This window comes from Orcinus orca, chromosome 17, assembly GCF_937001465.1.
Source record: "Orcinus orca chromosome 17, mOrcOrc1.1, whole genome shotgun sequence".
Classification (NCBI taxonomy): domain Eukaryota; kingdom Metazoa; phylum Chordata; class Mammalia; order Artiodactyla; family Delphinidae; genus Orcinus; species Orcinus orca.
This window is the reverse complement of record NC_064575.1, coordinates 42295512-42312987: the sequence shown is the minus strand read 5'-3', so window position 1 is coordinate 42312987 and position 17476 is coordinate 42295512. Positions and strand designations below refer to the sequence as shown.

At 35.8% G+C, this 17476-nt stretch overlaps 1 protein-coding gene across 2 annotated transcripts in view; it reads right to left on the bottom strand.

Annotated features, from left to right (window-relative positions):
* Window positions 1-17476, bottom strand: part of NECAB1 (N-terminal EF-hand calcium binding protein 1) — a 259253-nt gene that overhangs the window by 76229 nt on the left and 165548 nt on the right. For both annotated transcript variants that reach the window (XM_033411712.2, XM_004283224.3), the window contains exon 6: window positions 3447-3583. In XM_033411712.2, coding sequence (XP_033267603.1) covers window positions 3447-3583 — 137 coding nt within the window. The remainder of the gene's footprint in view (window positions 1-3446; window positions 3584-17476) is intronic.

Here is a 17476-nt window from a genome sequence, read left to right as displayed (position 1 = left end):
AATTAAACTGTGTTCCTAGAAACCTAGTTTGTTTGAGGAAGAATGGTTTATATAAGAAGACAAGGGTCCTCTAGAGGAAAACTTTAGTATAAACTAATGATAATTCTTGTCGTCTATTGGGTACTTTCAAACGACATGGGATTAAAGTGGCTTCCATTTAGCCAGCTGGCCAGGACAGATATAAAGAGTGTTGTAGAACGCCATCTGAAAAATCTCACTTCTGTGGCATTCCAGCTGTATGCATCTCTTCTTTCTGAATTGCCATTTTCACATGAATACACACAGACATTTTGCTCAACACAGCATGTCTAACTCATTACTGCAGGATGAATGATACTGTGTGATTCCTCCTTGGGGTTGATAGCTAGAATAGATGACTTCTCAATTTTTTCTATATTTCAGCAAGTCATTGTATCCTTAGGTTTCACAAGTGTTAAGCCCCGAAGTAATATTGATGCTGAGAGGTAGCAAATTATTACAAATGTGGAATTTTTAAAGATATCTGTGGGTTGCAACTTTTGACTGCACAGAGCCTCATGGAATCTTCCTTTATGGTATAAAAACACTAATGAATTTTTGGATATACTTATTTGACCTCTCCTCTCTGAGCTTCTTCTCTTCTCCCCCAAATCTTTACTACATACTACTATGAGACTATTTCCCTTAAACTCCATTTTTACTATATTTCTCCTTTCTTTACAACCACCAATGATAATCTCTGATCATATGAAGTCTAAATGCATCTGTTTAGCTTTGAAGACCTATCCTGACCCTAGATTCCAGGTAAGTTGGTCTTTCCGCTGTCCCAGGTCCATATCCACTGCTCTTCTATGTGGCTCGCTTTACCTGGAATCCCCTTTGATTTATTCAGTTTTATATATTTAACATGTAGCTGTGCCAGGTATAGGGAAACAAGAAAAAGTCCCTGCCATCTAGAAACTCAAAGTCTAATGGGGGAGATAATTAAGGAACTGAGATCGTAAGTAGATATAAGTAGAGGGTACTAACGGGAGTAGTGGAGTGGGAGGTAGGTATAAAATTCTGTTTTGTGAGCAGTGAAAGCTTCCTAGAGAAAGTTCTGTCCAAAGAGAGACCAAACAAAGTAGGAGGATGAGTTAGCCAGATGAGAGAAGATGGGTAATATAGCGTAGATGAGGACAACCCTCCCTTCAGGGAGATATCATTCTGCCATTAAATCTACCCAAAAGATCCAATTCAGGTCTTATCTCCCTATGAGGCTCCTTCACTTGTTTCTTATTTGATATCATAGGAAAAAGGGCAGCCATCTTTCTTCTCTTTGTCTTTTTTCCAATGATGAGGCCCCTGGGGCTCTCTTCACTTTGGTTTCTGGTGGCTAGCTGATAGGAAGATGGAGCCTTGGGAACAGAGATAGAGTCCCTGTATGCTTGGGCCTAATTCGCATGCTTCAGTCAGAGTAATCAGAGACTTCACATTGGATATTATGGACACAAACATGCTTCAGTCAGAGTAACCAGAGACTTCACATTGGATATTATGGACACAAACATGCTTCAGTCAGAGTAACCAGAGACTTCACGTTGGATATTATGGACACAAACCCATAGTGGAACTTTGTTTTCTATTTGCTTGTTTGTGTATTTTTTTCTAGAAACCTCCCTGGGAAGAGTATCGTGGATTTGTGGTGAGATTTGGGCATCTCTGGGTGCCTTAGCCAAATTCTATTCAATAGCACTCTCCCAAACTGATATTAGATCTGTAATATTTTCCATTCTTCTAAGCTGTTTTTGAGCTAGAAACCTAGAAATAAAAGATTCATTAATTCTCTAGTGTCTTCTAATTTCCTTAAACTCTTATGCTCCTTCTCATTAAACACAGCTGCAGTGCAGCTGTTGGCAGCAGTCGCAGGAGTTCAAGGCTAGCCTGTGGCCTAACACAAGGAATAGTTGTTCATTATGCATTCACTCTATGGTGGTGAATGTAGAATGCAAATTTGTACAAGGTGACTATAGAAAATAAAAACCAAAGTGCAGGTGAAGAAAGGGAACAGAATCCTTTTTCAAGCCTCTTCTCAGGTGGCAAAAGATTGAGTCTAAAAATGGACAATACATTTTACCTCAAGAAAACCTGAACAAAAGACAACAAATCAGGCCTCATTTTCTCATCAGGAACATGAAATCAATTTCATTGTGCTTCAAGACATTCAGTTATCCTCTGTTCAAACCTGAGGAGATGGGTTGTTGCTTCTCTAAAGCTAATTGTTACACTTTGCCATTTGATATGGAATCACCCAATACAGTGAAGAAAATACTAAGTTTATAAGTGAAATGCCATGCAGATCCATTGGAGAGTGCATATCAATGTTCATCAGCTGCACAAGCTCATTAGATCTGAGATTACAGGCTTTTTGTTAGAATTTGGTGGTGCTCACTCATTTTGACATTATAAACATAAAATTGAAAATTCCACTGTTTTTCTGATACGTCCTAATAATTATGTACCCATTAATTTGTCTTAAAAAATTGGCCTACTGAGCAGTCTCTTATCAGCCTGTTCAAAAAACTTACTGTGTGGTTCTCTATAACTTAAAATGCAGAAGTTAGATAAGCCATTGCACATGCAAAAATTTGTTGCATAAGCAAGAGTTTTGCCAAGCTCTTCTCTGGCTTGCAAGGTAAAAATTATAACTCAAGAAATTACCAACTGTTGTTTGGAATTATTCTGATGTCTGCTTTACACATTTCTAATTCAAGTTTATCTTTAGCATTAGTACCATTATTTATACAACTACTATATTATCACTACTTATCTTCTCAATTAGTGGCATTGAATTTTGAAAGTTTCTCCCATCATTCACTTTTCTTTATTTCCTTAAATAATTAGGCTTATTGAATTCTCAAGTCTCCTGCTATATCTAGATTCACTGAGCCTATAAGATTTTTCTCCATCATTTCCGTAATTTTCAAGTATACTCATTAAGAAGATTAGCTCAAATGTCATCAGGAAACTCCATGAAACTGTCTTTCATGTCTATCTATACTAAATCTTTTACTCTTCTGAAATCTCTTGGCAATATATTTCCCCTTCTCTGTGGTATTTATCACTTGTAGCTTGCATTATAGTTTTAGTGTTCATATTTTATTTATGTAATAGACTTTAGCCTCCTTAAGAATTGGGACTTTGTAAAATGTATCTTTACATTATCACAGCAAATTGTAAAGTCTTCTCCATCTATTAAATTCTCAATTAAAATTTGTTGAATAAATGATGGATAGTAAAAGAAAAAGGAGAATGGTCTTTTCTAGAGGAAAATATAAGGCTAGTATCCATTGGAGGTCCCTGCCATTCCATTTAAATCTATTCATTCTCATTTTTAGTTTTTACTAGTTTAAGTATGATGCCCTTCAACTGGTCTTTCATAAACATGGAGTCACTAAAGACACATCATATGAAAGCATTTAACTTGCCTTTCTTGACGAGTTTGCTCCTCAGTAATTTCCATGGCACATTCCAGAGAGTTCTGGAGAGACTGCAGTTGATTCAAGGTCTCTTTCAATAAAAATCGAGTTACAAATTGTTTCAAATTGGAAGCCTCTTGGTAATCCTAAGGATGACAAAACAAATGCAATTAGAAATATGGTAGGAAAAAATAACCAGGAGTGTTTTTTTCCCCATGTACCCATCAATCTCAGATTAATCCTTGAGAAAAATAGACAAAGAGGAGAGAAAACATGTTGGGTCCTGGAGGTTGGGGCAGAATTCTATCTACCCACCAGAAGTTGAATAAGAAAGCTGCAGAAATGACTTGAATATCTCATATCCCATTGCACCTGCTTCAAGATTAGAAAAAATGACAAAAACCAGTCAAATTATGGAATAGACATATGTAGAAAAGGAAGAAAATTACCTGGAGAAAAGTTTGGATCGTGACTAATTCTGGGTGTTTTTTTTTCTCTTACCAACTAAATGTACTCAAATGTTGACAATGGCTTAATTCTCTCTTGATGTATTTATTATGCTTGATCTGTATTACACTGAAGCCAAAGGAACTTGTGTGTTGTTATTTCAAAATTCAGAAAATGTTAGGCTTGGAATACTTAAACACTTTACTAAATCTGCTTACGTCCCTCCTTCAGGAAATTTACCCGAAGCTCAGCTGCATCTAACTTCTAGTACAACACCTCAACCACAAAAGCACCTTCACTCAAACAACCCCAAGTCTACACAGAGATCATCAGAAACATAATCACTATACTTGCCAAACTTAGTCTAGGTATACAAGTGGATTGTGGATGGTGCTACTTGTTGCTATTGTCTTCTTCTTTTTTATTTTATAAATTTATTTATTTAATTTATTTATTTTTGGCTGCGTTGGGTCTTTTTTGCTGCACACGGGCCTTCTCTAGTTGTGGCGAGCGGGGTCTACTCTTCGTTGTGGTGCGTGAGCTTCTCATTGTGGTGACTTCTCTTATTGTGGAGCGTGGGCTTCAGTAGTTGTGGCACATGGGCTCAGCAGTTGTGGCTTGCAGGCTCTAGAGCGCAGGCTCAGTTGTGGCGCATGGTCTTAATTGTTCCGCGGCATGTGGGATCTTCCCAGACCAGGGCTCGAACCCATGTCCCCTGCATTGGCAGGCAGATTCTTAACCACTAAGCCACCAGAGAAGCCCGCTCTTGCCTTCTAAAGTCGTAGAGAGAACCAAGGCAGAAAATAAAATCAGGTTGGCATGGAATGAAACGGTGACAGAACCACTTTTTCAGGTCATGGGACCAGCCAGCTAAACCTGATTTCCTAGAGTCTCAGGTGGGAACAATAGACAAAAGTTCAGCCAAGGAAAGGATTTATTTGGCTCCATTCCTAAACAACATGATTATCTCATGATTGAAAATACAAAACTGAAAGGAATGATGGTGACAAGATAATGCTAGGAAATACAGCATGCTGGGGAATCTTGGGGCATAGTTGCAAATCCAAGCAAACAAGATTTAATTAATCTCTCTGGGTCTCAGCTTTCTCACTTACAAATCAGACTAAGCACTCTGGCATACATTCCAACTCAAAAACATTCTGTACTTCTATCAATTCTAAATTAGGAAATATTGAGCTTCTGGACTCCTGATACAAGTTACTTTGTTATTTTTCTTCTGTTAACGGAAAAACCTAATGTTGTAGAAAGCTTCATTTCTTTCCTAATGTGAAATCATAGAAGGTTTCGATCATCAATCCCTTTTCTAAGTTCATTTTTTTTGCAGCTGAACAGCACAGGAGATTTTCTTATCACCATATCTTATTTAAAAATTAAAAATTTTAATGTCTTTAAACTCCACCTAACAAACTAACCATAAAATGAAACATCACATGCTATAATAGCCATTAGGATTTTTGGTGAGTTAATTCAAGATAAAAAATATACAAAATATTTAATTTGATCAAATAGCTTGCCACTCAGCAGCAATAAAAGTTTCAAAAATTATTTCTCAATGTGTTTTTTTAAAATTGAGTAAAGCTTTCCTTTGAGATGAAAAGGAAACATGATGACAGGAAAAATTGTGTTTGATCCATTCCCCGCAGTTATTCCATTTTGCTAAAGCATATTTTTAAAATAAAATGTATTAAGACGATGAGAAGATGTAATTGTGTAGTCAGAGATCATACCAATTGTATTTGCACCTCAGTATACACTGCACTAATCTAAAGCAAATGATATTGTACTTATTTGAGGACAGCAGGTAAAAGTGAAGGAACTATGCATTTATTGAGCTATGCAGCACTACATTGGCCTTATTCTTTTCTCATTTAAGTGTTAAATATTTGTCATGTCAGAACTATCTATAGAAAGGAGATTTTGTTTTTTGGGTTATCCAATTTAAACACTCTGGTCACTGAGATTAGATTTTAGCTTCAGAGACACAAAGGTCTACTCTTCTGTATGCCCCATGGTGCCCAGAGCAAATACTCATCCAACACTTGAATGTTTGCAGATAAGCTAACTGAGAATTGTTTGTGTTTGCTATTTTGGTCTTACATATAAAGACTGTGGTGATGTTAGAGTTTTGAGGACAGCTCAAATCAGTCAACTGGCTACTCTGTCATTTTCTATCATAGCAAATTAAGAAATTGTTATGCTGAGACTTGCATCTTACCTTGAGAATTTGTTATCCTCATTAGTAACTCTCCAGATAACATTAAGAGATGGCACAACCCAAATGGTACATTTGACAGAAATGTTGATGCCTTGACATTGAGAGGAGTGGTGGGTGGGTTTAAGGCTTTGGGGGATTAGGTTTTTGAGTCAACTATGAAGATTTGCTGTTATGTGCTGCCCTTGATGATAAGGAGAAAAAAGAGCTTGTTTTCTAATATTTATCATTCCAAACTCAGCTCATGGTATCATCTGTGTATTGCCTTTCCTCCCCTTGAACCACTATTTCTTTTCACAGGATTAGGCACACATCCTTTCGCTCTGTATGCTCTTGTAACAATGTTTCCTTACCTAGGGTATAATTTTATCATTTTATATTGTAATATGTTGTTTACTAACATGTCTTGATCATCTCTGCCTCCAGAATACCCAGAACAAAGCCTGGCTCACAGCAGCTGATCCTTAAATGCTTAAAGACTACGTGAGGTACAGGGAATCACATGGAGATTCAGGCACCAGAGGGAGTGTCAGTTCTGGAAACTCCTCTTGCCTCTCCCCAATTACCAGATGCCTTCCCCTACATCTAGCCCTTGCTGGTGGTAGATGCTGCTGTGCAGCTTGTCCAGTCATGTGGGCTCTAGAATAAAGAGAAATACAGCTTTATTTTTAACAGATTGTCCTCATTTCATTTTCTAGACCATTTGTTCATCTTCTTCCCTTCCCTTAATCTGGATCCCAAGGTTTAGGACTGTAGACCCAGGTGGCTTAGATCCAATCTTCCTTTCCTTCCCTCAGATATGCAGCAGATGTTCCTTTGGAAGGCAGTGGCAAAAGAAGCAGATGGAAAATTAAATAGATAACAAGCTGGGAAATGTCAAAGCCTTGCCCTTTTTATTCTCAACAAATGTGTTGGCTGAGAAGGTACAGAAAGGGATCTTTGCATACTGAACTCCCGGAAGACTGATATATTGGCTTAAGGCACATATTCCTTTGGGCAAAACCTGGAATCTGAGAGATAGGTAGAAAGAACTAATAAAGCAGTAAAAAAAATATACAAATGGTACCTGATATTCAAATTCTGCCTCTTTTTCCAAACACAGGTTATTCTTTCATGTCTATTAAAAAGGATATGGGCAAATGAAGGTTTAGAGCATGTTTCTCAGATTCCAATAATGTTCGTTGAATTCACTGATAATTGTTCAAGTGATAATCAAGTGGAAATTGTCAATAAAGTAGCATTAATATTTCCATTTGTGCCTTGGGAAAGTCAGAACGTAAATATTTCAATCCACGTATTTACTTTGTGTGGAGCTGGAACAAGGCTAGGAGTCATTCAAGTAAAATCCTTAGCATTAGAAGCATGGTACTTTGAAAATCAGGTTTCTTAGAGGACTGACTGTGCATTTTTACTGTCAGGTCATCATCAGAAAGCAAGCTCTTTCCCATCTGGGTGATGGAAGAGTGGAAATCTTAGCTATTAACCCACTATGAATCACCTCAGTTAATTATGAAAATGAGCGCATAGTCTTCCCTGTTTGTATTTGTCCTACTTGAAAATTAATCAAGTCAGTGACAACCCATCTCAGTGTCTTCTTGTTTATGAAATCAGACACAATCACACTTAGCAGGGGGTACTACTTCTGACTGCCTTTTAATCTAAGCTTCTGCTGCTCTACCTGTTGTGTGAGACATCTGTGCCAGCTTCTATAACAGGAAAAAATTTACTTTTACAAAAATAGTGCTGTTGTTTTCTCCTTTCCTACTTTCCCCCAAACTGTTACTTTGTAAATACTAACTGGCTTATCTATTAATATACTAATACTAACTATTATCTATGTCCTATTTCTTTAAACATTCTTAGGCTTTCATCTTATTATTTTTATTAAAAAAAATTATTGGGGTATAGTTGATTTAAAATGTTGTGTTAGTTTCAGGTGTGCAGCAAAGTGAATCATATATATACATATATATATATATATATATATATATATACCCTTTTTTTTAGATTCTTTTCCCATATAGGCCATTACAGAGTACTGAGTAGAGTTCCCTGTGCTATACAGTAGGTCCTTATTTGTTATCTATTTTATATTAGTGTGTATATGTCATCCCCCATCTTCCAATTTATCCCTCCCCGGCTTACCCCCTGGTAACCATAAGGTTGTTTTCTACATATGTAACTCTATTTCTGTTTTGTAGTTAAGTTCATTTATCCCCTTTTTTTTTAGATTCCACATATAAGTGATATTATATGATATCTGTCTTTCTCTGTCTGACTTACTTCACTCAGTATGACAATGTCTAGGTCCATCCATGTTGCTGCAAATGGCATTATTTCCTTCTTTATGGCTGAATAATATTCCATTGTATATATGTACCACATCTTCTTTATCCATTCCTCTGTTAATGGACATTTAGGTTGCTTCCATATCCTAGTTATTGTCAATAACTGCAATGAACATTGGGGTGCATGTATCTTTTTGAATTATAGTTTTCTCTGGATATACGCCCAGGAGTGGGATTGCTGGATCACATGGTAGTTCTATTTTTAGTTTTTTAAGGAACTTCCATACTATTCTCCATAATGGCTCTATCAATTTACATTTCCACCAACAGCGCAAGAAGGTTCCCCTTTCTGCACACCCTCTCCAGCATTTATTGTTTGTAGATTTTTTGATGATGGCCATTGACTGGTGTGAGGTGATACCTCATTGTAGTTTTGATTTGCATTTCTCTAATAATTAGTGTGTTGAACATCTTTTCATGTGCTTTTAAGCCACCTGTATATCTTCTTTGGAGAAATATCTATTTAGATCTTCCACCCATATTTTGATTGGGTTATTTGTTTTTTTGATGTTGAGCTGCATGAACTGTTTGTATATTTTGGAGATTAATCCCTTGTTGGTTGCTTCACTTGCAAATATTTTCTCCCATTCTGAGAGTTGTCTTTTTGTTTTGTTTATGGTGTCCTTTGCTGTGCGAAAGTATTTAAGTTTCACTAGGTCCCATTTGTTTATTTTTGTTTTTATTTTCATTACTCTAGGAGGTAGGACCTACCTCAACATAATAAAGGCCATATATGACAAATCCACAGCAAACATCATTCTCAATGGTGAAAAACTGAAAGCATTTCCTCTAAGATCAGGAACAAGACAAGTATGTCCACTCTCACTGCTATGATTCAACATAGTTTTGGAAGTCTTAGCCACGGCAGTCAGAGAAGAAAAAGAAATAGAAGGAATCCAAATTGGAAAAGAAGAAGTAAAACTGTCACTGTTTCCAATTACATGATACTATACACAGAAAATCCTAAAGATGTTATCCAAAAACTACTAGAGCTCATAAATGAATTCAGTAAAGTTGCAGGATACATAATTAATAGACAGAAATCTCTTGCATTCCTATACACTAACAACAAAAGATCAGAAAGACGAATCCCATTTAACATCCCATCAAAAAGAATAAAATACCTAGGAATAAACCTACCTAAGGAGGCAAAAGACCTGTACTCAGAAAACTATAAAACACTGATGAAAGATATCAAAGATGACACAAACAGATGGAGAGATATACCCTGTTCTTGGATTGGAAGAATCAATATTGTGAAAATGACTATACTACCCAAAGCAATCTACAGATTCAATGCAATCCCTATCAAATTACCAATGGCATTTTTCTCAGAATTAGAATAAAACATTTTACAGTTTGTATGGAAGCACAAAAGACGATGAATAGTCAAAGCAATCTTGAGAAAGAAAAATGGAGCTGGAGGAATCAGGCTCCCTGATTTCATACTGTACTACAAACCTACAGTCATCAAAACATTATGGTACTGACACACAAAAAAGAAATATAGATCAATGGAACAGGATAGAAAGTCCAGAGATAAACCCACACACCTATGGTCACCTAATCTGTGACAAAATAGGCAAGACTCTACAATGGAGAAAAGATAGCCTCTTCAAGAAATGGTGCTGGGAAAACTGGACAGCTACATGTAAAAGAATGAAATTTGAACACTCCCTAACATCATACACAAAAATAAACTCGAAATGGATTGAAGACCTAAATGTAAGATTGGACACTATTAAACTCTTAGAGCAAAACATGGGCAGAACACCCTTAGACATAAATCGCAGTACTCTTTCATTTTAAATGATACACTTTTTAAACTAGGAGAACACCATATCAAGTTTAATTCTTATAAAACTGAGAAAAAAATCTGGTCCTTAATTACGTGCCTTAAAAATGAACTGAGGTTAATTCCAGATAGGTCTTTGGAAAGCTTAGAAGACAGAGCAAGAGATTAAAATATTTTCAAACTTCAGATCCCCATGTATTAAGAGAATTATAGTTTTGCAGTTTAGTGAAAGAGGAAACAAGGCTCTAATTTTGTAATAATTAAATAACCAAGAAATTTTTAAAAATCTAAATCCTATCATAACTAGATATTTTCTAGTTTGAAATCAGAAAATACTGTAGAGATGTTATATTATTTAAGACTTTTAAATTGACAAACTCCATTATAAAGGGCTCATCCTGGAGTTGTCAAGGATTTTTTTCATGTAGGTTTCTTTCCTCTGGCTCCTTCTATTGCTCTGTCTCACACCAGCAGCCCCTAACAAGAACATATGGCCCCTTAAATGTCTTTGCTCAGAGAACAATGCCAAAGTAACCTCAAAGTAACCCTCTTCAAACAAGTAGAATTTCAGGAAAATATGCATGGGTATGAAAATGGGAACATATATAGAGTTAACCAAACTTGGAGATTAATAACAGATGAAGACACAGATCACATTCATGTGCATCTGACAACATAGTGTGGTAGTTAAGAAACTGGGTCTGGGGACTTCCTTGGTGGCCCAGTGGTAAAGAATCCACCTTACAATGCAGGGGACGCAGGTTCAATCCCTGGTTGGGGAACTCAACACCCACATGCCGCGGGGCAACTAAGCCTGCATGCCACAACTACTGAGCTTGCGCACCTCAACTAGTGAGGCTGCATGCTACAAACTACAGAGCCCACGCACCCTGGAGCCTGTGTGCCACAACTAGAGAAGAGAAAATCCTCACGGCATAACTAGAGAGAAGCCCATGAGCCACAATGAAGAGCCCGTGTGACACAACCAGGACCTGATGCAGCCAAAAATAAATTAAATAAATAAATAATAATAAAAAGAAACTGGGTCTGGAGATATTTACACTGAAGTTCTAATATGTGCTTGTACCACTTAACAGCATTGTGAACTTGGGAAAAATTAAAATTAAAAGAAAATTAAAAACTTCTAAGTTCCTATTTTCCTAACTGTAAGATAAGAACAGTATCAATCTCATAGCTTGCTGTGAGAAGTAAATGAAAAATACATGGCATGTAAAGTGCACTGTATGATGTCTAGCTTGTAGTTTTTGATAAATGAATATTCACTATTGTTATAAATCCATTGGTGGAAGGATATTACAAAGTGTAATGAACAGATCATTGGCCTAAAACTCACAAGGCCTGGGTTTAAATGGTGTGATAATAGTTCAGTTCACAATTATTGCTAGGATAAATATATGGTTCATTTGGTATGTAACAGGCTTTCTACAAATATTAATTTTTCTGAGTTTTTTCTACATATAGTTAGTACTGCACATCTGTTACCTTGATTTTTCAGAAATGTATAATTTTTACATTCATATTTGTTACCACATTGAAGCTGTGGCCCATGAAATTTGGTCTTTGAGGAGTTACAATGTAGAGTTACAAATATATAGTTCAACTGCAAAATTAATTTAAAAGTGTTTCTGTCTTTGACTTGTTTCTCATCAAGGATAGCATATGAGATCCAATTTATAAATCTAAACAACACTTCTTGCACTATCTCTTTTATCTACTCTGAATTCTGTCAACCATATCCACTTCCAGACCATTTCATTTTCCAGAATCTGTTCAAAATTCTTTCTCAGTCTCTAATGTGATTTTACTCCCTCTTTTTCTTTTCTCTCCCAGATCTTTTTATGTATATTGGCTAAGATTGCTTCCCTTCTCCTCAAGTCATTATGAGTGTGGTTCTATTCATCCGGGCCCATTTCTTTATTCTGCTTCATAGGAACATAGAAACCAGAAAAATAATAGCAGGAGGATATGGGGAAGATGTCCATGTTGGTGGCATTGTTTTTGAAACTCCAGGAATTCTCACATAAAAACCAATAGTGCAAATAGATAACAACAACAACAAAACTCCATAGCCAACAAATAACAACAAAACTAGAGTTTAAGGTATCATCATGAACCACAAGTTACAAGTGGTTAAGGACAAAATCACTGATAGCCAGAAGGTCTGCATTGCATGGTATTACTGGCTGGATGTATAGGAAGAAACAAAGGGAAGCAATGGGATATGTGACACACCTGAAGACAAGAGAACTCCAAAATAGCCAACAAATGTTCACAAGAAAGGATAATTGGCTAGCTTGAGAACAGCTAAACCTGGGAGGATTTTTATCCCAAAGTAGGTGAGCATAAAAATCTTAGTAAAGTCTAGAGAGGTTGGAAGCATGAGCCCCTGTGAACTCTTGAAATTAGGTAGCTAAGATGGTATGCTAGGAGGGTGCCACACTGAAGATAAACTGCAGGGAGTCAAATCAAAACTGAGCAGGACAGGTTCACAGAGATCAAGAAGAGAAGATTCAAATAAAAGTCAGGGAGAGGTACAGAGCCAGAAATCTCAGAAGAAAAGACACTATAGTTTTCAATACTACAAGATAACCAAGAGGGAGGTCTGTGAATTCAGAAAAACTATTCTGAATACAACCTTCTTTGAAAAATCCAGGAAAATTAGTATTTTTTAAAGTAGGCAATAGAAAATTATTAAGGTCAAATTCTATATAATTTTATTATAAAAAAGGGATATGAGCAAAATAACATTCCTGCAGACAGTGAACGCACACCAGAAAGACAAGCCCACCAAAAAGATCAAAAGTATAACCAACTATTTTAAAATGAGACAAAAGACATTAATGAAAAATTGAAGAAAAAAGAAAATAAGGAAAAGAAACAAAAAGGATTTGAGATGAAGTAACGAATATTGTAGATATGCAAAGAAGATCCAAAATACTTAGAGTTCCTAAAGAATAAGTGTAGAAATCAACAAAGAAACAGAACAAATACTAGAATCTAACATTCAAGAATGTTTTTCTGAAATAAAAAGATTTGAAATTAGGTATAAAGCCATACTACATGTGTAAGAATACCAACTCAGAACAGACACATCAAGACATATTTTAGTGAAATTACTGGACTTTAAACGCAAAGAAAAAAGTCTTTGTGTACTTACACATAAAGAGAAAATGAGTCTCAGAGTTAAAAAAAACCTAGATTATGTTGAGGCTTTACAAAAGCAATGCCTTTTTACCAGAAGAAAGTATAGAAACATATTTCAGGTATACAATAAGAAAATGAAGCCAAGGATTTTACATCAGGAAAATTGACTTCTAAGTGTAAGGTGCACAGAAAAATTGTCAATATGTAAAAACTTAGATTAAATTGTTCACATGATCTCTTCCTGAGGAATCAACTAGAGAATGAGCTTCATACAGCCTAAATTACTAGAGTGTTCAACATAAAGACCAATGATGTAGGCCAGGTACTGGCAAACTATTTTGGAGAGGACTACACAGTAAATATTTTAGACTTTATGAACCAAGAGGCCACAAATCCTGCCAATATAGCATGAAATCAGCCATAGATAATTATTAAATGAATGAGTCTGGCTGTGTTTGTAGACCATATTAAACATGTGCTTGGCAGATTTTGGCAGATGGCTGAAGTTTTCTGACCCCTAATTTGGGCACTGAACATCAAAAGAGACAATCAGATAGTATGTGCTTCCTGATGAGATAACACACTATCAGGTAAAGTCTTGTCAAATGAGACTTTGGATTCAGCTGACAATTTGAAGTAAAAACAGAGTTCAAAAGAACATGATGAATTGTACCATCAGAAGTCAACAGCAGTCTAGATGGTGAGCATCTCTCTAAAGGATTTCAAGGTAACCTGCAAATTAAAAGAGTTTAACAGACATAAAAATGGGCACAAATAAACTATAGCTTTTAGGGATGAACATTTGTATGATGAAACCATAATAAAATGCAAGGAAATGATTACTAGAGAGATCAGTTTGGTCATTATTTACAGGGAAGGGAGGGGATTATAATTGGGACAAGGCACATGGAAGGTCTAGGGTGGTTGGTAAGTTTGTAATTTTGATCTGAGTGGTAGGGTATAATTATTAAGTTCCACATTTGATTTCTGTGGCTTTTCTCTTTCTCATTTTATTTTACAACAAAAGGGTTAAGATATGTGTACGAACCAGTCTGGTGGAGGTACACTATTCTCATGTTTGAGAGGTTATGGGAATAGACAGATATGGGCTGTAAAATACAGGACTGTTTGGCAAGCAGTAGAAATACATACAAATTAGTAACTTTTACCACTTCTCATATACTGTCTTCTTAACTGCTGGTCTGCATTTTTCTGGAGTGTAACACAGAAACAAATGTCATTTTTTTTTCAGTATAAAGAGCCCAGAGCTATATTTCTGCATAAATTGAGCTCAATATATTTGTTGATATTGATAATAAAATATAACCAAAATTTCTTCTCCCAAAATAGGGTGCTTTCCACATTACTGCTCACACACTTTCTTTTGAATGTCATTTTTAAGCACATGAAATACCTCAAGGGTAACATCCACTTGTAATTTTTCTCCTCCTAAACACCATGTATATGAGGTATCTAAAATATGCAAATTAAAATAATGAAAGATTGGAATGGTGGTTGTAAGGAGCTGGAGCGGGGGAGATGAAAATGGGGAGTTACTAGTCAACAGGCCTAAGTTTCAGTTAAGCAAGATGATTAAATTCTAGAGATCTGCTGTACAACATTGTACCTATAGCCAATGGTAATGTACTGTACACTTAAAAATTTAAGAGGATAGATCCCATGTTACTACCATAATAAAATAAATAAATAGATAAATAAGTGGATACATTTTTTAAAAGTCTGAGAAACACTGAAAAGAAGAAACATTTCCAAACCTCTATTTTCAAATTGATTTTTATCACACACAGAGCATCTTTTTTTTAAAAAAAGTAAAGCTTTACTTTCAAGCTCCTTGATTAATCTTTACTTTGGGGAAAAAAAGAATAAAATTTGTAGATTAGTAACTCTATTATTTACTGAATATCCCTTTGTAAATACAACTGTGTAAGGTGCATTTAAAAAGGAAATAAAACAGCCTGATTTTGCAGTTGTTATAGATTAAAATGCATTCATTTCACGAACACTTATCTTACATTAACACACAGAAAACACTGATAAAATACAGATAAGGTTTTAGCCAAACACTAACTACGCATAGGGTTTACTAATTAGGACACATTTCCATTCCCCTACAAAATGAATATTAACTACTAAAAGTCTCACTTGGCATGAGAGAGAGATATTTAATTATTAACAAGAACATGGTATCTATAGTCTGTTGATCTGAGAAACAAACTTCAGTATCAGAAAGTCACTGAATTTCATAGGCAAGCAGCTAATCAAAGACAACATATTATAGAGCTAAAAGGGAGCACTGAATACAAATTTCTCATTTCCAAAATGAGGTATAGATTAAGGATACTTGTTCAAGTTCACACAGCCCTCCTAGAGTAGACTAGAATACAGTTGTCTTTTTCCTGCTGTTTAAAACACAAAATTCCTCTTGATCATTTCTGGGTCTGTGGAGAGAAACAGCAATTTCCAGCCTCTTGAGGCTGTGAAGGGCAGAGGCTCTTGACTCTAAAACTGCCCTTAAGGGCACTTCTGGAAGGAAAGCTTTTCAGAGCGAAGAATGAGCAATTAAAATGGAGGGGAAATGTCATCTAAATTGCAGCTAAACTTCTATTTAAGCTGATAGTAGCAAAAAGGCAGCATAAATTTCTGAAAATCAGTTTTTCTTGATCACAGACACAAATCATGTCATCTTCAGAAGGTTTTTCTCAGAAATATTTAAGGCCTTCACGTAAAGATTCATCAAAGTCCATGTTGAACTGAGTATCTCCAGGCTGCCAGTTATTTCAATTATAATTTCATATTCTTCTTTCATATTTGAGATAGATTTTCTGTGTTCTGTATTGAATCAAACACTCAAAAACCTTAATATTAGATGCTAATTTAGATTTTAGAAGAAATGAAAAAGTTATAACCTTATTATCCATCAATCTATTTTTCATCACTGAAATAAAAACATTTAAATATTTAGAATGATTAAAGTATGTTGCTGAAAAAAAACCAAGAAACTGATAGAGCAAAATTAATTCATTTTTTATGTAAACAACAAAAAGCAAATTTCGATTAGGCATTTTGAGCTCCAGACTTGGGGTACTATGGAAAATGAAAAGACTATAAGACAGTGATGAAACTCATAAGAATCTTGATGGTTTCTTACAAAAGGATACATTTTAATCAGAAGCTTAGAGTTTGCTCCTTTGCTATGACAACAGATGTAGAGTCCTGTAGTTGGAAGGTTAATAATCTTCATTATGCTCAGAAGTGGCCCCATGTTAACAGTTTAGTGATTGGACTGCAAGGAACTGATTTGAGTATTTCTACCAAATTCTGAATAATATTTTTTGATCCTCATGGAGGACATGATTCCATGTTGACAGGCTTGACCATGAACTCACAGTGTGACTTTGGGTAAGTCCATTAACTCTCATGTGTTTGTTTCCTCAAATCTATGAAATGGGAGCACTGGGCTCAGCTTCCACCCCAGAACAGGCTAAGTCTGTGTTCACTGGTTCGTCTAATGCTGGTTGGAAAGAAAAGAACCTATTTTTCCTCTTCTTTGCATAGCTGAAGCAATTCTCTTGTACCCACTCTACCCTTCTCTTCTTGCTCTATGGTCTCAAAAAAGGTCAATGCAGGGAGATACAGATTACAGAATTATGATCATTCTGTTGCGTGCATCTTGATATTTCACATGATCCTTGAATCTTACCACTTCGGTAAATAAGAACTAAAGTCAGCTGCTTTGCTGATGAGCAACATTTTATTTTCTTAATGAAATGAAGAAAATAACTCTAATAATGAAAATGTGCAAACAGTAGAATCCCAGAGAATATCACAGGGAAGGTTTTATTCCTTTTAATTAGAGAGGATACCTTTATAGTACCCAGTTAAATACTAATGTCGTCTTCAAAGCTTCACATCAGGTAGTCAGTGTTTGCGTAGCAACACTGATTATTCTTACTAGTGTATTTGACTCTAGGGAGGAATGTTAGGTTTCCTTCTCCCATACTGTCAACACTGGGTCTCAGAATATTTCCAG